The 25000-nt window shown below is 47.6% G+C and overlaps 1 protein-coding gene across 3 annotated transcripts in view; it reads right to left on the reverse strand.

Moving 5' to 3' along the window:
- The window catches only part of SF3B4 (splicing factor 3b subunit 4), a 45795-nt gene that overhangs the window by 15453 nt on the left and 5342 nt on the right, over nucleotides 1–25000 (reverse strand). For all 3 annotated transcript variants that reach the window (XM_085895502.1, XM_085895504.1, XM_085895503.1), the window contains exon 3: nucleotides 24341–24871. In XM_085895502.1, coding sequence (XP_085751628.1) covers nucleotides 24341–24871 — 531 coding nt within the window. The remainder of the gene's footprint in view (nucleotides 1–24340; nucleotides 24872–25000) is intronic.

The raw sequence follows: 25000 nt of genomic DNA on the forward strand, positions 1-25000 counted from the left end.
GATACCCAATTAATACTCACTATTGTAATCTATATTCAATTCACCGATTTCACTTTTATACATGGGTCATTCCATGTCAAATCATCAAAGAATCTGCCGCCATCTCTCAGATTTTTGTAAAACTTTGGGAACCAATTGGGACCCATGAAAAACGGCAAGAACTCAAATATTTTTGCTAACAGCCTCTTAATTAGTAGGATACAGACTAACGAACTTTGGACTAATTAGCACGACGTCACAAATTCAAATGGCCATATCTCTAAAAGTATAACACCTAGAGAGCTGGTTTTGGTGTCATTTTAAAGGTATTTTCATGCCCTATGAATTTGTCTTGGCAACATTTTCCTACCCCCAACCACAAAAAAGTTATCAGAAAATATAAACTTAAATCGTGAATCCCCAAAAAATGTATCCTTCAAATTTCCCCAAATTCATCCCAGAGGTACCTTATGATGTCAAGAAGCTTCCACATAAATTTTGTGATGGGCACTCCAATAGTTTCTGAGATATGAGCAAGAATGTACATGTATGTATGGCATATAGGTTCGAAAATCAGCATTTGTAATGTATTATACAATCAATAAGTGAGTTCAAATACACAGTGTTCACTAACCTGACTTAGGCTTTCAATTTCCTCTTCAATGCAGCAACAGCAGCACTTGTTTCTTCCGCTCAGGCGCAGTTGAAAATGAAAGTACAGTGGGACCCGCTTAATAGAATCACGGTTAATAGAATCACCCGTATTATAGAATCAAAATCGTTGAGACCGATTCCATTGTATCTAAATGTACACAATTTTTCCCGTTTATTAGAATCAAAAACCCGCTTAATAGAATCGGCTGCTGGCTATCCACTTCGATAGTTCAGCGCCGACTGGCCGCACAGTTCCAACTTTTGCCACCAGGTGGCTGATGTCACGCTAAAAATAACGCTATGCCACTACAGTGATTTCGGTAGTCATTGTACAGATAGGCAGACGGCTGACAGCTGCAGTCTAAGCACTAGGCGTGTCGTCATTTCCACGATGGACAGAAAACGAAAGCGGACGGGTCGTTCAAACATTGATAAAGCACAAATCCTGAGGGACTATGACGCTTTGCCCAGAATGAGCCAACGAGAAGCTGCAGACAAGTTGGAAATTAACCAGCCGATCCTATGCAAGATTCTGAAAGATCGAGAGGCCATTCTGAAAGGTCAAGTGGATTCGTCTTCTTCTCAGAAACGCAAGCGAAGCGGCAACGCACCCGATGTCGAATCAGCAATGGTCAAGTGGATTCAAACTTCTAGAGAAAAGGAAGCACCGCTTTCTGGACCTCTGATGCGGGAGAAAGCGGCTCAGTTCGCGGAAAAGTTCAACAACAAGAAGTTCAGTGCGACAAACGGCTGGATTGACAGGTTCAAGAAAAGACATGGAATCGTCCACAAGAAACTTCACGGAGAGGCAGCGGCGGCTGACGTAGGAGGGAAACAACAATGGCTGGACCACGTGTTTCCGGATCTCGTAGAAGGCTTCACGGCTGATGAGATCTGGAATGCTGACGAAACCGGGTTGTATTTTCGGGCCTTACCTGACGGAACGTTCCTCTTCAAGGGAGATCAGCACTGCGGTGGGAAAAAGCCAAAGGAAAGAATCACGGTGCTTTTTTGCTGCTCAATGACTGGTGCTAAGCGTCCTCCTTTCGGTATTGGTAAAAGCAAGAATCCACGGTGTTTCAAAGGCCTCAAAACAATTCCAGTTCGCTACAGAGCCAATTCCTCCGCATGGATGACAGGTTTCCTCTTCACTGATTGGCTCGATGAGTGGAATCGCGAGCTTCGGCGTCATGACCAGAAAGCGTTGCTTCTCATCGACAACTGTCCGGCACATCCCCAATCACTTCAACTGTCGAACATTACTGTGGCATTTCTCCCGCCGAACACAACCTCTGTTCTTCAACCGTTAGATCAGGGAATTATCCGTTCATTCAAAGCTCATTACCGCCGTGCCATGCTACGAAAAGTGCTCACTGAGATTGACAACGAGGATGGAGCAATGACAGCGAGTGACTTGGCGAAAAAGATAACGATCCTCGACGCTATGCTGTTTACGGACGCAGCATGGAATGATGTGAAGACTACCGGCATATTGAACTGCTGGCGCAAAGGAGGAATTTTCATCGGAGCGGCAAGCGAAGGCGAAAGGGTCGAGAGCAATGACGACGACGAGTTAGCCAACCCTCTTCAAATGGATCCCGACCAATGGCAAGACTTCGTCAACATGGACGCCACTCTCCAAACCACAGACGATGATGTCACAGACGAAGCCATCGTTTCGGCAGTCCAACGCGAAATGGGAATTGCTACTGACGCAGACTATAACGCCGACACTATAGTGGAGGAAGAGGAGGAAGAGGAGATCTCTGTCCCGACCATCAAGGAAATGATGTCTGCAGCTAAGACGATCAGGCTTGGTTTGCTATCACATGGGTTCAGTGACATGGCCTTCCTGCGCAAACTTGACAAGGAGGTCACCGCCATTGCCACAGACTCGTTAAATCAGGCAACAATTGTTTTATTTTCAGTAGTAAGTTACATTGTTTTGAGCAAGTGTGTCATATAAATCAAACTAAATGCTGAGTATTTGTCTCCGTATGTGTACTCGACATTTGATCCGCTTGACACTCCACAACTCTGGTGAACTCGGATATTAGAATCACCCGCTTATTAGAATCAAATTTGTCCGGCCCAAAGTGATTCTATTAAGCGAGTCCCACTGTATATGATACTTCAAAGCAATTGATGGTCATTCCCTGTGTTCCCTGTCATGGCTAGGTTAGAATGATTGTATTGTTGCGGTCTTCGCGCCCGCCGGCGTGCGACGGCCACGTAACTCGAATCGCGGCACGTCGCCCACCGGACGGACAATCCAGTCGTGACCCTCTCGGACTAACGCCGGGAACCAGTCACGGGTGGACCTTTCGGTCTCACCGCGATCGAGCCAATCAGCCCCCGCGTGGGATAGGGTTGCTCGCCAAATTCGAACTACCTAAGTACCCACGCGGAGGGTAGACCGGGCGATCGCACCTCGCCGCAGGTGGGCTTCGGACACGGCCCACTTAAGCGAACCGTTGCGCATTATCAGAATAACCGAGCGGTGTTATCGTCGAACTCGGCGGTTCGATTAATTATCGGGCGTACTCAGCCCACTACCAGCCCTATACGTGAAGCAAGATGGGGGTTCAATGGGGAAAAGACGAAGCGAAGCGGGAAACAGTTCAACAATAAAGCACATTTATTCGCGGCACACGGGAAGCACACAAATACAATTCCACCAAAAGCACACAAAAAAAAGAAAACACAATTCCATTTACACAAAAAGCAAACATAAAAGTGAAAACACAGTGCAGAGCTAATACCGACTACCGAGCACACGGCAACACTTATACAATTCTACTTCACAGGCGGCGCCGACAACACATACCCAAAACCAAGGAAAAGAAATACCCTCAAGAATGAGCTAGGCCTGGGGCCGAGACCTGGTCGGGCCTACCCGTCTGGTGATGAGACGCGGAGCGAGCGATGGCCCCGCAACCCGCGGGCCTCGTGGACAGTGCCTGGCAGGGGGTGGGAACGGGGCCCCCTTGGTCGCACTATCTCAGCGCGGGGGAAACAGGAGGGGGTTGCTGATGCTCGGGGTATAGAGGATCTTTATTGTGTGCGACGGCGTCTCCACCTCGGCCAGGTCGCGCTGCCGGCCTCCTCGGGGCGCGCAGCTCCTTGCACGACGCGAGCACCCGCCGTCCGACTCGCCGCCTCTCCACAGCTCCGTCCCCTCCGTTCCGACTCCAACGCACACGACGAGCAGCTCCACCGCCCGCGAAGTCTTGACTCTCTGTTCCGACTCCTTCGCCTCGTTCCGACTCCTTCGCCTCCGTTCTGCTGACTCTTTCGCTCCGACTTTTACGACTCCTTTGACTGACGAACACCGTCCTTTTATCCCCCCCGTAACTTCGCCTTTGACCCCCTCCCTTTGACCTTTCAACTCGCTCCCCATTGGCCCGAGGAAAAGTGCGCGTGAAGGCTTTTTGATCCCACAAATTTGCATATATCGATCGCCCTGGGGGCGGGCCAGTCGCCCCTCGCTCACCGGTGGACGGCAAAAAGTGGGCGTGTGTCGTTTTGGATCCGTTTTTGAAGCAGAAAATCCGTGATTTTGTACACGCTGTTCAACGTGCGCCCTACACGAGTCCAGCATCGGTGCCCATGAGTGGCGCGAGATGACGGTGATGCGATGGTGGCGAGTTGCGACGGTAAAGGTCATGGCGGTTGTGGTGAAGCGGCGTTGTGGTTGGTGGTTGTTGTTGTGGTTGTGATGGTGGCGATTGGTCCAAAATAAAGATAGTAAAGAAAAACGGCTATCCTGAAGAGTCGCAGCACGTATAAATGACATGTATTCCCACTAGACAACGGGTTTTGGGCCTAACTACACATGCACTTACCGAGATACCTCACCTAAGGGACCTGAATGGTGGTTTGCGAATCTGGTAACCACAACACTACCCCCTTCCCTTTTTACAGACTCGTCCCGAGTCGTCAAATTTTCGTGTGCCATCATGTGTAGTTTTCCCCTAGTACACTTTACCTACGGATCCCTGAGTGCGACATTCATGGTATTCGTGTCCCCAAAATAAATAACCTGAGGGCTGCGTAACTATCTAAACAAACTCACTCACACGGACGACTTAAATAAAATTGCCGGCGCTAGACAAACATGCCGGGGGCGCACTCATATGTACAGTACATCTTACCTTAACTTACAAATTTTACACTAAACCATGGCCCAGGATCATTGAACTCTGCAAAAGAAAAGCAGTTAGCAGGGAGCCAGGCTGCCCGCATGCAGTCTCTGGCTCAAACAATGCAGGTGACAGGGAACGTGGCTGGCTGCTCACACGCAGTCCAAGGCCTTCCCTTTTGAACTGAACGCAGTGAACCACAACGGTGCATGGGCTGCACAAACGCAGTCTCCGTGCCAGCTCAAGTGGCACACGCAATGAGCACAACGAATGGATGCATGAACACAAACACGGTGCACGGGCCGCCACCGCAGGCCCGCGTTGCAGCCGCCAACAGGGCAGTTCTCGCAGCTTGCAAACTGTTGCTTTCTGATCCTGGCGCACATGGAAATGAACAGGGGGGGGCAAAGCAAAATTGAACGGGGCTGGTGAACGTGGGCAGTGGGCATGGCATGGCAAAGGTGAGCAGGCAAACACAGCCCGCAGAAGAAGACCGTTGCAGGCAAACACAGCCGGCAGATGAACTGGCCGGCACAGGCCTTGAAGTACCACAGCTGCAGATGAAGTGGCCGGCACAGGCCTTGAAGCAAAACACGGCCAGCCGATGGCACAGGCCTTGCAGCAAAACAACAGCTGCCGATGAAGTTGGCCGGCCTCCGCCTCGAAGAAAAACACGGCCAGCCGATGGAGTTGGCTAGCCTTTGCCGTTCAGTGGAGGTTGGTGGAGGGAGTGCGGTGGTGCTGGCCACTTGGAAGGCGGGCTCGGACCTACCTACCTGTCTCCCTCCCAACTATCGCCTTTGCCTGTCACTGTACATACCCACTCCCTTAATTTGTGAAAAACCAATTTAGCCCCAACTTATTTTTTTTGTTGTTTTTATTTTTACTTACCCACTATAAATCGTCCCCGAACCCCCTTTATCGTCCTTGTTCGGCTAACCTATTCTGTCACCTAGCCTACTCCCAACCCCTACGTTCCCTTCCCAGAGGGGAATAAGGGAGAGCTAACGTCCTGTGTCGAGGCCCAACGAAGCCTCAGAATGGCCTCCCCAGAGTTCGGCGATCTTACCCAAAGTGGGTCCAGCGGCCCACAACGACAGCGAGGGGATGGATGGTGCGGAGGGGTACACTTCCTAATCTACCCTATCCATTTAACTGTTAAACTACCCCGGGGCTTTCAACAAGCGCCTCTCGCTTAAACTATTGGTTCTAACAACCCAGATTCCCGTCGCCTGTGTTGGTGTCCTTACAATTTCGGGCCTCGCCCCCCAATTTTCTCTCCGTGCCCTCACACGGTCTCCTGGCTGGGACACGTGGCTCACTTTGGCAGGCACGACCCTCTGCCGATTCTCCCGCTATGGCACCCCCGGGCACTACACTGCCTCCGAGCCTACCAGCTCCCTAACACCGGGAGTGCCCCCATGGCAACACCTCCCCTGAAACGCACACGTGGCAGGCCGGCCTCCCGGGCCCCTTTCCGAGGTCACCCGTGCCCACTGCACTGCCCACGCGGCTAATGGCGACCCGGGCCCCCGCACCAAGCTGGCGCACCCGTGCCCACTACTCTATCCCGGCCCCCCATGGGCCAGCCTACGCGGCCGACTAGCCTGGTGCCCGGGGTACCCACTCAGCGATACTCACCTTTCGCAGCCACGCTCCCAAGCCCGTCAACAGGGCTCCTGCACCCCTCCAAATGGGTCTCGAGCCTACTTTCCCACCAACAACAAAACGACCTCCATTTTTCAATTTGACTAACCTAGCTAACTCAATCTACACTGACCCCGGGGTCCCTTGGGCGGGAGTCACTCCTCCCCCCAATCACTCATCGCACCATGCATTCCCCATTCACTCCATAAACACAGACCCGCTGGCCTCACTCACTCACAAAGCACATGCCTCCACCTCATAACTCACCAACAACTCTTCATCACACACACCACCGAACTCTGCCATCCTCCTAACTACATCCCCTAACTAACTCGTGCTCCCACGTCGTCCCTTAAACTAGTAGCACGTTCCTTTTAACACTACGTAGCTAAGCTACGTCCCCTCTACACATTCACAAGTCTGTCTCTGTCTCCAAAATAATCCCATTTTATTTCCCAACCTAAATCTCACTACAATCCCTCTATCTAATCCATTCCACGGACTCCATGAGGACTTACCCCTGCCCCATGGAGTCGGTCTAACTAAGCTAACCCTTCCCCCTAACTAGTTTCCATCCTGTGCCCAGGTAAGGGGGTCTTTCACCTGTGCCCGAGGAATCCTGTACACCCGAAAGTGAGGCTTGTTTTTCCCTTTTTTTTTTTTCATGCCCAGCACCTGCGCGGCAACTCAGAGCTCGCGCACTTTGCACCTGCCCGTGACGTCATGCAGCTGCACGTGTTCCTCGTCCCTCCTTGGACGGGACCATCCGGCAGAGATACCCCTCCTGCCGAATTCCAACCCCACGTGCAGCCATGACGTCACCGTGCGCATAAAAAAAAAAAACACAAGCCACACGTCTCGAGGGGTTCCCCACGCGAACACATGTGCTTTGCCCGTTGGAGCTTTACACACAATCGCGTGGAGAACCCGTCCGGTCCAAATCCATTTACCTGCCTAAACTTTGTCCGTCCGCGGGATCGGCAAATCCACCGCGTGCGTTTCCGGACCGGGACTTCACTCTCGCAAGCGAGCACGTGGTGGTCTCGTGCGTTGCACAGCACGAACCGCGTGCTCACTGCTGGGTGAACCCGGCACGGTCCTCGAAACAACTACAGCCGCTACTCGGCTTTCTCTCCTCTGTCGCCGTCTCTGTCGCCATTCAACCCACGCACACCTGCGTGTTCTGACGGCCTTACACAGTCCACTCCATCACATTCACACCGGGAGACGCGGCTGCGTGCTCCCGCATGCCAACCCGACATCTCCCTCTCATACCGCTCTCTCACACACACGGTCTCCCTGGCACACAGCGACCTTGCACACGGCCGTTCACTCACGCGTGCGAGGCACTCACCCGCGGTGCCTCACTCGCACTCCGTGCCTCACTCACCACCTGCGGGGGCACTAACCCGCGGTTCCTCACTCATACTGGCCGTTTCATCCACACACGCGGGGGCACTAACCCGCGGTGCCTCACTCGCACTCCGTGCCTCATCCACACACGGTGTGCTGGGAAGCACGTACTCCGGCAACATCGCCACCACACCACTCACACGTGGTGCCTCATTCATACTGGCCGTTTCATCCACACACACGGCCTCTCTCACACACGGTGCCTCATCCACACACGGCGTGCTGGGAAGCACGCACTCTGGCACCATCGCCACCACACCACTCACACACGGGGTCGCTTCCACACATGGGGACGCACTCACACCTTGCACCACACACACAGGGACAACCATACTGGGGATTCGTGTTCCCACAAGGGTCTCCGGGGCCTCTATACCCCCAAGCTCTCCGTGCACCCGTCACAGCACCCCTCCCCTCAACCCTCGCAAAGCACGACCGAACTCACCTGGTGGTGACTCGCCCTCCAAGGGGCATACTCCCTCCCCTCGTTCCCTGGAGGAGGCCATCCAGGTGCTCGCACCGGGTCCCAGCACGCTCCGCGAGCCTCAACCCCCATTGTCCTCCACTACCTCCGTGTGTGCGTGCGCGTCACTTACCCCGTCTTCATCGTGTAGTCTTCCCTCTATCGTTCCCATCTCCCGTGTCTCTGCCAACTCTTCACCCTTTACCTCCCTTGTCTCAACTATTATTTCTGTTGTCGTCACCTCGTGTCTCGTCTCACACGTTTTGGTCTCCCCATTTAATTTTTCCTTTCGGTCATCGTCCGACCCTCGCCCAACACGTTCCACGAATTATTTTTCACCCGCCTCCACCGCGGGCCTGTCAGCACCGTTGCACCCCCACCCAGCTCGTTTGCTCCCACACGTGAAGTCGCCATTCCCAGCTCCCTGGTCACGGCCTTCATGCCCGCCTGCAGGCATCGGCCCATGTTCTGCGTCTCACCCCGCAGCTCTTTCATTTTTGTTTCCATTCCGTTCATTTTTGTATCCATCTTTTCGTTTATTTGTTGTGTATTCGCATCCATCGTCGTTTTCACTTCATTCATTTGCTTGTTCATGTCTTTCATTTCGTTTTTTATTTCATTTGTCATTGCCGCCAGCATGGCGCAAGCCTGAGCCACGTCGGGTGCACTCAGCTGAGCCGTTTCAGCAAGGGTTTTGGTGGAGAGGGGGGGAGGTGTCATACACTGCGGCCGCTGCCGCACGCCATTTCGGGCTCTGGGTTTAGTTGGGCGAGTCCGTGTTCCTGCACAATCAACATTTCCTGCTCGGGGATTCCATCCTGGACCATGGACTCTACATTATTACACATATACATTTCTAATACCCCCGGCTCCCGCTCGCCTTGAGACGCCATCTTGCTTCTCGTGAAGGGTTAATTTGCTCGCTCGTAATTTGGAGGGAATCGGGGGTCGCTTCTCTCACCCCTGGACCGATTCCCGTGAATTTCGCTGGAGACAGGAGAGCCCGTTTTCCTGTTCTCCGATACCAGTGTGCCGGGAGGAGGGCGATGAATTTGTATCCCACTCCTGACACCAGTGTTGCGGTCTTCGCGCCCGCCGGCGTGCGGCGGCCACGTAACTCGAATCGCGGCACGTCGCCCACCGGACGGACAATCCAGTCGTGACCCTCTCGGACTAACGCCGGGAACCAGTCACGGGTGGACCTTTCGGTCTCACCGCGATCGAGCCAATCAGCCCCCGCGTGGGATAGGGTTGCTGTGGGAGATTCGAACTACCTAAGTACCCACGCGGAGGGTAGACCGGGCGATCGCACCTCGCCGCAGGTCGACTTCGGACACGGGCCACTTAGCGACCCGTTCCGTGCTATCAGAATAACCGAGCGGTGTTATCGTCGACCTCGGCCGGTTCGATTAATTATCGGGCGTACTCAGCCCACTACCAACCCTTTACGTGAAGCAAGATGGGGGTTCAATGGGGAAAAAGACGAGCGAAGCGGGAAACAGTTCAACAATAAAGCACATTTATTCGCGGCACACGGGAAGCACACAAATACAATTCCACCAAAAGCACACAAAAAAGAAAACACAATTCCATTTACACAAAAAGCAAACATAAAAGTGAAAACACAGTGCAGAGCTAATACCGACTACCGAGCACACGGCAACACTTATACAATTCTACTTCACAGGCAGGCGCCGACAACACATACCCAAAACCAAGGAAAAGAAATACCCTCAAGAATGAGCTAGGCCTGGGGCCGAGACCTGGTCGGGCCTACCCGTCTGGTGATGAGACGCGGAGCGCGATGGCCCGCAACCCGCGGGCCTCGTGGACAGTGCCTGGCAGGGGGTGGGAACGGGGCCCCCTTGGTCGCACTATCTCAGCGCGGGGGGGAAACAGGAGGGGGTTGCTGATGCTCGGGGTATAGAGGATCTTTATTATGTGCGACGGCGTCTCCACCTCGGCCAGGTCGCGCTGCCGGCCTCCCTCGGGCGCGCAGCTCCTTGCACGACGCGAGCACCCTTCGTCCGACTCGCCGCCTCTCCACAGCTCGTCCCTCCGTTCCGACTCCAACGCACCGGCGAGCAGCTCCACCGCCCGCGAAGTCTTGACTCTCTGTTCCGACTCCTTCGCCTCGTTCCGACTCCTTCGCCTCCGTTCTGCTGACTCTTTCGCTCCGACTTTTACGACTCCTTTGACTGACGAACACCGTCCTTTTATCCCCCCGTAACTTCGCCTTTGACCCCCTCCGCGACCTTTCAACTCGCTCCCCCATTGGCCCGAGAAAAAGTGGGCGTGAAGGCTTTTGATCCACAAATTTGCATATATCGATCGCCCTGGGGCGGGAGGCCAGTCGCCCCTCGCTCACCGATTGGACGGCAAAAAGTGGGCGTGTGTCGTTTTGGATCCGTTTTGAAGCAGAAAATCCGTGATTTTGTACACGCTGTTCAACGTGCGCCCTACACGAGTCCAGCATCGGTGCCCATGAGTGGCGCGAGATGACGGTGATGCGATGGTGGCGAGTTGCGACGGTAAAGGTCATGGCGGTTGTGGTGAAGCGGCGTTGTGGTTGGTGGTTGTTGTTGTGGTTGTGATGGTGGCGATTGGTCCAAAATAAAGATAGTAAAAGAAAAACGGCTATCCTGAAGAGTCGCAGCACGTATAAATGACATGTATTCCCACTAGACAACGGGTTTGGGCCTAACTACACATGCACTTACCGAGATACCTCACCTAAGGGACCTGAATGGTGGTTTGCGAATCTGGTAACCACAACAGTATAATACATTACAAATGCTGATTTTCGAACCTATATGCCATACGTACATGTACATTATTGCTCATATCTCAGAAACTATTGGAGTGCCCATCACAAAACTTAAGTGGAAGCTTCTTGACATCATAAGGTACCTCTGGGATGAATTTGAGGAAATTTGAAGGATACATTTTTTGGGGATTCACGATTGAAGTTTATATTTTGTGATAACTTTTTGTGGTTGGAGGTAGGAAAATGTTGCCCAGACAAATTCATACGGCATGAAAATACCTTTAAAATGACACCAAAACCAGCTCTCTAGGTGTTATACTTTTAGAGATACGGCCATTTGAATTTGCGACGTCGTGCTAATTAGTCCAAAGTTCGTTAGTCTGTATCTCACTAATTAAGAGGCTGTTAGCAAAAATATTTGAGTTCTTGCCATTTTTCATGGGTCCCAATTGGTTCCCAAAGTTTTACAAAAATCTGAGATATGACGGCAGATTCTTTGATGATTTGACATGGAATGACCCACATGCAGGATATCCATTTTCGAAGCCTATACCAAACCTTTCCATCATACAGCGTGTTCCAAATGAAATGCCATGATGTTACACATTTGTTAATAAGAAAACAATGACAAATGCAAGACTGGTACCACTACACGTACAAGAGTCTACAGTTTTGTTTCATGCAAGGATACAATCAATACGGCCACCATTAAATGACAAGCACAGCACATGTTGTCCATCATTCATTTTTCGAGTCATCTTGGGTAACACGGCTTGTCCCGGATCGTTATTTTTTGAATTTTTAGGTCATTCCTAAAAAGTCCATCATTTATTTTTTGAGTCATCTTAGGTTTATGAGTCCATCATTTATCCCTCCTCACAATCTTCCTTTCTCAAATGAGGCCTTCTTTGTATCCTCCTACCTTCCTCCCTCATTCTATCCCCTCTCTTTGCCATTCTCCCCCCATCACTGCTTCTTTCACTTGACTTTTATTGTTGAATGATGTTGTTTTAGAGTGCATTGGACATGGAAAAATTGTAAAATAAAATAAAACTCCGAGTTTTTGAATTTTTAGGTAATTTTAAAAAGTCCATCATTTATTTTTCGAGTCATCTTGGGTAACACGGCTCGTCCCGGATCGTTAATTTTTGAATTTTTAGGTCATTGGATCGTGCCACTCCCATTCATCTGATGGTGACACCGAGATGAATGGGAGTGCCAGAAGCAGAAATAGGTTGGTGGAAGGGAAGAGTTTTGGTTGGACCTGGGATGTCGGAGGAATTCAGCATGAACGTCGGGTTGAGGAAGGAAGGAGGAAACAAAGAAGGCCGCAGTTGAGAAAGTAAGATTGTGAGGAGGGATATCAATAAAGTAGAGGTGGTTGGTGGGGACAGAAGGAGTGGAAAAGTATCGTGTTCAAGGCATGGCAGAAGACTGGTACCATTGAATCTCACCCCTTATAAAGGGAAAAGGAGGAGGAGGACAGTACTCATGGCCATCCTATAGAAGAGCTGCTTAAAGAAACTCGAAAGTTGCCACACGGATTATCGGTGGTCAGGGATTGCCTTCGTCAAAAAAAGCCGGAAAACAGTTTGAGATGACCCTGACACTGAGTTGGGAATGGAGGTAATCCAAGACATTATCAAAGGTGTGTGGGAACACCCAGTCTTGTTGAAAACCACTGGTGACTCATCAGAAAAAAAGTTGATGTCACAATTGAGGTCTGCAGCATCTTCAAGTGTCCCATCAATGCAATCATCAAAAAATAAAGGCCATAATCAGTTGCTGTAGAGACTGCACACAGATTGGCAACCAAAATAAAACAACAGACCTTCTTCTGTATCAGAGTATGCCCGTACTCTCCACATAGGGATGGCGTGGGGAAAAAAATGGCCACCCCATCTGCTATGTACAAAACTAAAGTCGGAGTATCTTCTTGAAAAAGTCGCTTATTCTACACATGAGAACCTACTTGGTCTATTCAGCTAATTGTTGAGGCAGGGATCACTTTTCAGTTCTCCAGATCATGAAACAAACAAAAAAAAATAAAGAGATTGCTCAAACCCGGAAATTCATCTTCTTGTTCACCATCGTAATAATAATTTTTTTTTTCAGACGGCATATTTCCGAGCTGCCTCTATCAATGGCAATGATTCTAATGGTATCCCTTATCCGACAGAGTTTTACCTCGTGCTTCGTCTTATGGTATTGCAATTCTAATAGTTTTGAAAGGATTCCACGAAATGTATGCAAAACTATATTCCTTTGTAAAAGAATAGGCAGGGATCTTAAGGGCGGGCGGGACTGTACGACTGTCAATCAGCCTGATGGGGGCGGGGCAGCCATACATTGGCCTCAATGTCGTACATATGGATGTAAAATAATATCAGCTGAAATATCATGCCTCAGGAAATCACTCGTTTTTACCCCTCAGCCCGAATTGGCGAAGGGGTGTTGTCGTCATAGGCGTTGTGCGGGCGAGCGTCCGTCTGTCAACTTTTGGTTTCCATCAATTTTGAGGAGAACGCCTTGTCCGATTAAATCCATTTTTGCTGGGAGTGTTGGGGTTGAGTAGAGGAAGGTTCCTTTCCAAAATGGGCACGCTGCGATTTTCAATGTGGCCTCCATGGCAGCCATCTTGAAATTGGTTTCCGTCGATTTCGAGAACGCCTTGTCCGATTAAATCCATTTTTGCAGGGTATGTTGGGGTTGAGTAGAGGAAGGTTCCTTTTGAAAATGGACACGCTGCGATTTTGAATGTGGCCTCCATAGCAGCCAACTTGTCCGGGCGGGCGTCCGTCTGTCTGTCAACTTTTGGTTTCCGTCAATTTCGAGGAGAACGCCTTCTCCGATTAAATCCATTTTGCAGGGTGTGTTGGGGTTGAGTAGAGGAAGGTTCCTTTCGAAAATGGGCACGCTGCGATATCCAATATGGCGGCTCGGGCAGCCATCTTGAATTTGGTTTCCGGATAATAACTTGAGAACGGCTTGACAGATTGATTTTATTTTCATGGGGGTGGTTAGAGGAAGGTTCCTTTTGATATACAGCACAATCCGATATCCAATATGGCGGCTAGGGCAGCCATCTTGAAATTGGTTTCCGTCAATTTCGAGAACGCCTTGTCCGATTAAATCCATTTTTGCTGGGTGTGTTGGGGTTGAGTAGAGGAAGGTTCCTTTCGAAAATGGGCGTGCTGCGATTTTCAATATGGCCACCATCTTGAAATTGGTTTGCGTCAAGGGGCTGAGGGGTTACGCCCACTTTGCGGTGCTATTTTTCAGTGTTATATTTATGAAAATAAAATAATAGCAAGGTACGAGCGCTTCACATCGAGCACACTCGATCACAAACCCTCCTCTAGTCACTGTATCAAGGTAAAAGCGAACCACGTGATCAAGAACCTTCGAGAGTCACGGTTTTTCAGAGGCAGATCCGCTACGTCGGCGCATCACGATATCGTAAGATATGCAGTATTTGATATTGCTGACCAAGATCTCTTGGCACTTTTGCTTCAAGATTCGGTATCCTCTGAGTTCCATTCCATTCTGTTATTCCACATTATATAAAAAAAATTTTTTCCAGAAAACAAGTGAGTAAAAATATTTATGCGAAATAAAAAAAAGAAATGGAGGGATGATAAACTACAGTCTGAAAAAGGTTTTTAACAAGATAGGATGATGTTGGTTTTGAGAGTAACATTATTGCCATCACATAATCTCCACATCACTGACACTACATTTCATCAATTATTGGTGCAAGCTTCAACAAAACACTCCGCTGGTTACAACAGTACTTGATTACTCTTGTGGTGTCACCACATACTGAGACAACACAAATTAGCAACCAGACTACAATGTTAACCAGGACATAAACATCAACTTCTTACAAACTGCATGTACATCTCTAATAACAGCATTCTATAATTATCTGCATTTGTGATTGGTTAGTCTCACTTCATTAAAAAATAATAATAAAAAAAAAAGTAGGAAAAACAAGTGAAGTTGCAAGAACTCCCAGAAATTGTATAGGAGCTTCTTATACTTATGCTGAAATGAAATATAGGATCTTCTAATACTTTTAGCTAGACAATAGTCTGTAGGCAGTAAAGTAGGGATTATGTGATGGCAATACTGTTAGCTACTCTCAACCAACATCATCCCTCTTGTTTAAAACATTTTTTAAGATTGCAGTTTATCATCTCGACATTTCTTTTATCATAAATATTTTTTATTCACTTGCAATACCAGCTCATGTATTACATTACATTTGTATCATCAAGAGTTCACCTTCTGTACAAATAAAAAGCAATCAATAATAAATGTGTAAAATTATTGCGTTGCAAGAAGAGAATGCTGTTGTTTCATCGAGTATAGCATTTTAAATGTTCTCATTTTTAACTTCTGCTACTCACAAGTGGACTTTTAGCTAGGTTGTGCAGACAAAAGCATCTCATGGACCAAATGACATATTTAGTCAAATGAAGTTTGATCGATTTATCAAGATCAGCACAGAGATTTTTTTTTTTTTAAAGTCATTGCCTGTGCCATCACACGATATTAAACGAGAAGGGCACTCTGTAGAGCACATACCTCCACCACATAATGCCTGATCCATGAGAACATACTGGACCCAATACATTTTAAAAATATGCCACATATCATTTTTGGCCCTATCAATGGTGAAGAATCACTTTAAAAAAAATAAATAATTCTCGTGTCCAGGTCCGGATCTTCAACAAAATTGAATCAATTCGTTGTGGTCACACACCCAACATGTCCAGCAAGTTTCATCCGAATCCGCCCACAACTTGAATTATCATGTTATACGAGGTCCGTCTAAAAAGTAACTGAGCCTGCTGTGTGCTCCACTTATATAACTTTAATGAACGGGTTGCGTCACGGTCTTTCGCAACATTCTAGCAATATTTATATATGATTGGTGATGGTTGACTGCGCTCATTGTGTGATTTTTTACAGGTCGTGCTTTACACATTGTCTAATCTGAGTCGACGCGCCATGAGACGTGAGCAGAGAGCCAATCTGAAGTTTCTTACCAAGCTTGGCAAAACACCTTCCGAATCCTTCAAAATGCTGCAGCAATTCCACGGGGAAGAAACGATGTCACGTACATGTGCATTTGAATGGCACAAGAGGTTCACAGAGGGACAGGAGGAGGTTGAAGACGATTCATGGTCTGGAAGACCTTCAACAAGCAGAACGGCGGACAACATCGAGCGTGTGAAGCAGATGGTGTGCGCAGATCGTCGACTCATGGTGCAGATGATTGCCGAGGAAATTTCCATCAACAAGGACACTGTCTGGAGCATCATCACTGAAAATCTCGAAATGCGCAAGGTGTGCGCAAAGATGGTCCCCAAGCTGTTGTCCGAGGACCAGAAACAGCAAAGAGTCACTGTCTGTCAAGACATTATCGAGCGCGTCGAGGACAATCCAGACCGGCTCAGGAAAGTCATTACTGGCAATGAATCGTGGATATTCGAATACGATCCCGAGACCAAACGGTAAAGTCGTCAGTGGAAAAGTCCGGTATCACCAAGACCAAAGAAAGCAACGATGTCGAAGTCGAAGGTCAAGGTGATGCTCATCGTGTTTTTTGACATCAAGGGCATCGTCCACTTTGAGTTTCTACCACAGGGTCAAACAGTGAATCAATACGTGCACAAGGAGATCCTCCGGCACCTCATGAGATCAGTTCGGGACAAGACTGTGGGAGAACAATTGATGCCTGGGTGCTCCACCATGACAACGCCCCTGCTCACAGTGCCCTGAGCATCCGACAGTTTCTGGCGGAGAGGAACGTGCCAACTCTGGAGCAACCCCTGTATTCGCCAGACTTGGCCTCTTATGATTTTTTTCATATTCCTCAAGCTCAAGGGGACCCGATTTCCTGATGTGGAGGCCATCAAAAGGGCCGTGACGACAGCGCTCCGGAGGATTCCAGAAGAAGCCTTCTGGGGGTGCATCGAAGCGTGGAAGAAGAGGATGGGCAAGAGTGTGAGACTGGAGGGAAACTATTTTGAAGGGGACAAGCTGTGATTTCAATATATTTTTTGCAATAAAATTTCTGTGAAGTCAGTCCCGTTACTTTTTAGACGGACCTCATACACATCATTTTAGCCCGATCTCTCAATGGTGAAGAATCACTTTTAAAATTATAGTAGTCGGATCCGAATCCGGATCTTCACCAAAATCAAATCAGTTCATCCTTGTCACACATCCAACCGCTCTATCAAATTTCATTTCAGTTATTTCCCCAATAGGCAGGGTAAAAATGAGGGATTAGGGGGAAGGGGCCATGATCCTCCCACCCCACCCCCCCCCTTCCTGAAATGGTACGGTCATGGGGAGCACAAATTAAGTCAACGGCATGGTTTTTCATGAAGAGTTTGGTCTACATCTGTATGTCGGTTTCTGAGAAGATTTTTAAATAAATTGCCTGAATTTGAGGCAAAGCCCCCTTTTTCGGGACGGATTCGGATGGGGAGCACAACCCCGTGAGACCTTTCTGTCCTGATGCATTGTACCAAATTTGGTCCACATTGGTAGGGTAGTTTGTGAGAAAATGTTTTTGTCAAATGTTGACGAACAGACGCGGGACCCAATCTACGAGCTTATTTCAGAGAAATAACGTCATAAGGAAATTCTCTGTATGTACATCTGAAAAGAATAGAAAAAAAAAAAAACATGGCTGGCCCAATCTCCACCAAATTTTGCATATGTGTTGGTGGCACCCAAAAAAATTCCCACCCCCTCTACAAGGGGGGGAGTTCAGGAGGGTGGGGACAACTTTAGATCTCCTGTACACTTGCCACAGTGCGAGTCGTTTACTGACCCCTGCTGTAGAGGGGGGAGGGGGGATTATTAGCCATGGCACAAAGTATATTTGCCCCCAACACCCCCAGTTACATCTTCCACCCACCCCCTCACCCTCAACCCAAACTTTTCCCGTTTCCAATTATTCATATAATCTGTGTTGGTTAACTACCAATTTGAGGCTAAATTATATTCTACAGAGTGCTGCAGATGGTATCCTTGAGAACAATAGCATTCCAATTTACAATTGTGCTCCAGGAGTAGCGACATGAAATCAGGGATGATATATTATACTGCAAGTATTGCAAAAAAAGAGAGTTGGTGTCAAAGCCACCCAATGCTCGCCTGTTTATACATTTATCGTTTTTAAAAGACTCGTCTATTAATATTTTTTTATAAAGCATTGCAGTGAATTCTGATCCAAATAATTTTAAAGCAATATATGTATTTGTATATTGTAATCAGTAACGAGCGCAAGTGAGCACAATATACGCCCGAACAAGAAGGTATATACAGAATTGTGCTACTACATGGAAAACAGCATCCTGGTTGCCATGGCAACCACTTGAGATGACGAACGTATGTCGCGGCACACCGTCTCCACAGTCTGTACCTATGTACCAGATATGAAACGTAAAAGTTAAAAACTTTGGGAGTTAGAGTGCGGACAGGAACGGATGGAAAACAGCATCCTGGTTGCCATGGCAACCACTTTAGATGACGAACGTATGTCGCGACACACCGTCTCCACAGTCTGTACCTATGTACCAAATATGAACCGCGAAAGTTGAAAACTTTGGGAGTTAGAGTGCGGACAGGAAAGGACGGACGGACGATCGGTATCACATAATACGCCCCGATATATATATATATATATATATATATATATATATATATATATATATATATATATATATATATATATATATATATATATATATATATATATATATATATATATATATATATATATATGTCGGGCATATAAAAAAAAAAGTGTGGTAGATAAAAACATTAGAAAGGAAAAAATAACTTGCACCAAAAACTTTAACATTTTTCACGCTCACACTCACGCCGGAGGTATCGCTATAGCTCTCTGTTCTTCGAACAGGCAAGCTAACAAGTACAGGACTGCAATAGCAACACAAATCGCTGATAAACTCGACAAGCAGATTCTTTGTTTATACATTTACAGTGGGATATTTACAAGTATTTGATACACGGCCGATTTTGCAGGTTTCCCACTTACAAAGCACGTAGAGGTCTGTAATTTTTATCATAGGTACACTTCAACTGTGAAAGACGGAGTCGAAAACAAAAATCCTGAAAATCACATTGTATGATTTTTGAATGATTAATTTGCATTTTATTGCATGAAATAAGTATTTGATCACTTACCAAGCAGTAAGAATTCCGGCTCTCATAGACCTGTGTTTTGTCTTTAAGAAGCCCTCCCATTCTCCACTCATTACCTGTATTGACTGCACCTGTTTGAATTTGTTATCTGCATAAAAGACAGCTGTCCACACTCAATAAATCAGACTCCAGAGAGCTGTCTCAGGATATCAGGGACAAAATTGTAGACTTGCACAAGGCTGGGATGGGCTCCAGGACAATAGGCAAGCAGCTTGGTGAGAAAGCAACAACTAATAAAATATATAAAATAACCGTTTTTACAGCCATTTTTCCTGCTGTGCAGGGGTTTGGCTTTTTCTTGAGGCAATGTTTTATGGCCGGATGCCCTTCCTGACGCCAACCCTGGTCGCCTCTTACGACACACAGGGATATGGTACACCTATTCTAACCGGGGCATACACCGGGACCAGTACACTGGCACTCATTTCGCCGACCTCGGAAGGATGACAGGCTGAGTCAACCCCCTGGTGTTAATTCAGCAGCCAACAGGGCTTGAACTCAGGACCCTGGGATCCCAAGCTGCCACCCTAACCACTAAGCCAACACCAGGCTTAAAGAAGGCAACAACTGTTGGTGCAATTATTAGAAAATGGAAGAAGTTCAAGATAAGAGTCAATCTCCTTCGGTCTGGGGCTGCATGCAAGATCTCACCTCGTGGAGCCTCAATGATCATGAGAAAGGTGAGCGATCAGCCCAGAACTACACGGCAGGACCTGGTCAATGACCTGAAGAGAGCTGGGACCACAGTATCAAAGAAAACCATAAGTAACACATTACGCCATCATGGATTAAAATCCTGCAGCGCACGCAAGGTCCCTCTGCTCAGGCCAGCGTATGTCCAGGCCCATCTGAAGTTTGCCAATGACCATCTGGATGATTAAGAGGAGGAATGGGAGAAGGTCATGTGGTCTGATGAGACCAAAATAGAGCTTTTTGGTTTAAACTCCACTCGCCGTGTTTGGAGGAAGAAGAAGGATGAGTACAACCCCAAGAACACCATCCCAACTGTGAAGCATGGAGGTGGAAACATCATTCTTTGGGGATGCTTTTCTGCAAAGGGGACAGGATGACTGCACTGCATTGAGGGGAGGATGGATGGGGCCATGTATCGCGAGATCTTGGCCAACAACCTCCTTCCCTCAACAAGAGCATTGAAGATGGGGCGTGGCTGGGTCTTCCAGCATGACAACGACCCAAAACAGCCAAGGGCAACTAAGGAGTGGCTCCGTAAGAAGCATCTCAAGGTCCTGGAGTGGCCGAGCCAATCTCCAGACCTGAACCCAATAGAAAATCTTTGGAGGGAGCTGAAAGTCTGTGTTGCCCAGCGACAGCCCCGAAACCTGAAGGATCTGGAGAAGATCTGTATGGAGGAGTGGGCCAAAATCCCTGCTGCAGTCTGTGCAAACCTGGTTAAGAACTACAGGAAACGTCTGATCTCTGTAATTGCAAACAAAGGTTTCTGTACCAAATATTAAGTTCTGTTTTTCTGATGCATCAAATACTTATTTCATGCAATAAAATGCAAATTAATTATTTAAAAATCATACAATGCGATTTTCAGGATTTTTGTTTTAGATTCCGTCTTTCACAGTTGAAGTGGAGCTATGATAAAAATTACAGACCTCTACGTGCTTTGTAAGTGGGAAAACCTGCAAAATCGGCAGTGTATCAAATACTTGTTCTCCCCACTGTATATCAGCAATTAGGCCTTAGTTATTTTATAACTTGGTTTACGCAGTTCTTCAGCTTAAATGTAGGTAGGGTCGGTAGGGCGAAATATAAATATAATTTCAATTTTTAGAAATTATATATTTTTATGATTTTTTTTTCGGATGTTCCATGGAAAAGACAAGGGGAGGTGGGGGGTGGGGGGGGATAAATATAAATCCCGGACCAGGAGGATCGAAAAAAAACATTGAAGATGGAAAACCATTCAAATGCAGGATGCCATTGTTCACTGTATCATCTGATGTGAAAAACAATAAAGAAGGATCAAAACTTGTTTTTACAATATAGTCTGACATGTTTTTCTTGTAGAAACCTGTTGGATCATCAAACAAATGGAAACAGTTCTGAGAAAATTACTGTCCAAATCGTAGATGTGTGCGTGCACACCAGTGCATAGTGCTGGATATGATTAAAAAAGGTGTCCACTCGGAGTCAACACGCTCAAAACGGTCATTCAGAGCCATAACCAGCTTAGTTTTCAGTGGGCATCTGATCGTACCGTCTCCCCATCCCCATGAGCACATCAAAGGCTGATTTCTGGTCCGTTGAAGGCTGAATATCAGCATCTCGCAGGGAAACTTTGACGTACTTGGCACCGAAATCTTTCAATACGAACAGTGGTGTACAACTTTCGACGGAAACAAAATCGGCACGACCGAGAGTAGCCTGCGAATCATCCCTGCTGCTTGCACTGAATTGATGCAATAGTTTGGCCAGAATATTCGTCGTGAAGATGTTGCGTGATTAAATCACCAATACAGTCACTCAAATTTATACCGCTAACATACTTCTTAACTCATGGCTCGCAGACTTCCTCTCATGGCTCGCAGACTTCCTCTCCTGTCGCAGTCACCGTGTGGCCCGAAATGGAGTTCTTTCATCCCCTCTTCCTGTCCAGGCTGAAGTTCCTCAAGGTTGTGTTCTGGGCCCTGTTCTTTTTCTAGTTTTCATCAATGATCTCTCCGACTCTGGAAAATCCTCTATATCTGTTTGCTGATGACTCCACCCTCTGCCGTACCATCGGTCATCCCTCAGACCGGCAAGCAGCAGCTTCTTCGCTCACTGCAGATCTGGATAAAATCACAAACTGGTCCAACACGTGCAACATGTCTTTCAATCCGGACAAATCTCACACTCTTACGATGTCTCTACGAAAGGACCGTTTGGAAAATCCCCCCATCCACTTTCTCAATAATCCTCTGGAAGAAATCCTTTCTTTCAAGCTTCTGGACCTCACTATCTGCCATGACCTTTCCTGGGAAAGCCACATTTCAAACCTCGCCTCCAAAGCCAGTCGCCGACTGGGAATCCTCCGTCATGCAAAGTCCTTCCTCAGCCCACCTGAGGTCCTGACCACTTACAAAGCTTTTGTCCGCAGCCTGATGGAGTACTGCTCTCCCCTCTGGGCTGGTGCTCCTACCTCCCACCTTTCTCGGCTTCACACTGTTGAAACCAAGGCATTTCGGATCATTGGCATCTCCCGCAATGAGGCTGTCTTTGGGCCTCTCACTCAATCACCGCAGGTTGGTCGGTGGTCTTTCTGTCTTCTACAGTCTCCTCTCCAGCCTCACCCCCTCAGCTCTCTCTGCGATTTGTCCCCACCACATATCCGCAGGGCGCTGAAGGTCCGCCAACAACCCCCTTCTGGTAAAACTACCAAAATCATGAATCACTGCTCATCTTCACTCTTTCATTCCTCTTTTTCCCTACCTTTGGAATAAACTCCCTCACTTTATTCATTCCCATTCTTCCCACCAGGCTTTCAAAACAGCTGTTTACCACCACCTCTTATCATCCCCCATCCAAATCCTCGATCTTTTCTACCCCTGATAATCCACCCAAGCCCACCTCCTTCAAATTCCCTGCTTTCCTTCCTGAAAGTCCCTGTAATGTCCATCTTCTATTCCCCATGTTCCCCGTCCCATCCCTCTCTCTTCCACAGATCTCCTAATGTCTCTGTTCCCCACCGTTTTGTCCTTCCCACTCCCTCCCCTGTTGTCTCATGTCCTCCATGATGTGCGTTGTGTGTTAGCTCTCACACGAGCCTCGACAAGGTATACAAAAAAAATAAATAATAATAATTAAAAAAAAAAATCACTTTCGCCCCAGAAACAACAGTCAATCTGAACCACGCTGGCCACTACTCAGACGCCATGACCGAAGACGACTGCGCAGCTCGGTTAAAGATGACTCGGCATTTTGGCGCGCGCCCACGAAATTATATTTCGAAAATAAATGTCGACATTTACATTTTGGGTTTTGAAACTTTTGCACCTTCGGCGGAAAATGTATAAATATAAAAGGCTAAAAATGTGTTTTATATTTATATTTCATTTCGGCAAATATACCGTCGGCGGATCCGTAAACCAAGTTATAAAATAACTCAGGCCTTACCTGACATTCTCATGTTAATAATCATGAGAGCTCAACACGTGTTGACCACTGATAAAGCAAAGGAGAACAACCTGTCTCACAGCAATAAATATGCAATTACACTCACACTTGCAATTTCACAATCAGTGATTCGATTAATCTTGCTTTGAGTGAAAAATTATTCTTGATTTGCATTTTTCTGGGGGAAACCTTACATCAAACTATCTTCTACCAACTCCTTTCTGGTCTTCTACTCTTTGTCCTCCCCTCACCCCCCCCATGTTTCTGCAGGATACACATGATCCACCAGCAACCCCCTTGATGAAACTCCCAAAATCCAGTATCACTGCTCACCTCCACTCATTCGCTCCTCTATTTCCACCCCCAACCTGTGGAATCAACTTCCACATCCTCTTCAATCTCATTCTTCCCTTCAGGTCTTCAAGGCAGCTGTTTATCACTATCTCATCATCCCACCCCCCCTCCCCCTATCCAAAACCATTATCTTTTCTCCCTCTTGTCAACTCCCACCCCTAAGCCCACCTTCCAGGTTTCCAGTTTTTCCTTCCTGAGAGTTTGCTTCAGTATCAATCTTGACAATCCCATGTATCCCTCCCTCGCCCTCATTCCAACTCACACCAATTATTTTGTCCAAGTTTCCCTTTTTTTATTTATTTTTGTTTGTCCCTCAACCCTGCTGTTGGTGTTCCCCCCCCCCCTCTCTTTCTCCTGTTCCTTTTGTTCTGTTACATCCTGATGTGTTCTGTAAATTATGCATGGATAAACATAATTTACAAAGTTGAAAAATATTTTACATGATCATCAAGATCAAACAAGGTTTAAAATCAATCCCCTTCGCTTTTGGCCAAACAAATAACAATACACAGAACGCCGCAGGTACAAGAATCGATATCGGATTCTTACCTGGAATGCCAGGAGTCTGTCCAGGTACAGGCATCGACTGCATAGGCGGAGGTGCATCAGCAAACAGCTGGTGGGGCCGATCAGCCTGCGATAATGGATTCTGCACCGCCAAAAGCCTCTCAGCTGCCGAGCCGTGTCTCTCTCCTTTGGAATCCTTCTTGAACGCGTACGACACAGAGATTGGCCGATTGCAGAGGTATTGCCCATTCATTGCCTCGATAGCAGCATCCGAGGCTTCAAAGCTGGCGAAGTTGATGAAAGCGTAACCCTTCGAGTTGCCCGTGTCGGGATCTCGCATTATCTTGGGAGTCTGCAATATGACTCCAAACGCGCTGAACGTGTCATACAGCAACTTTTCATCGATCTCCGGATCGAGGTTCCCGATAAATATGTTGGCGCCTACGTCCAGGTTCTTATTGTGCGCAGAGGCTTTGTTCACACGAATCGGTTTGCCGTACAGCTTGATCATGTTCATGATTTTGATGGCATAGTCTGCATCTTCCTCACCCAGAAACTCGACAAAACCATACCCTGTAATACAGCAAATTAGATGGTTCAAGATATAACAGAAACTCAGCGCACATTTGGTTGTGAACCGCCCAACCACCCAAAAAGCAATGGTTTGGCACCCTCGTCTACACAAGATACTGGAATGAGGCC

This window comes from Eptatretus burgeri, chromosome 9, assembly GCF_056783735.1.
Source record: "Eptatretus burgeri isolate ZD-2024b chromosome 9, Ebu_testis_v1, whole genome shotgun sequence".
Taxonomy (NCBI): Eukaryota; Metazoa; Chordata; class Myxini; order Myxiniformes; family Myxinidae; genus Eptatretus; species Eptatretus burgeri.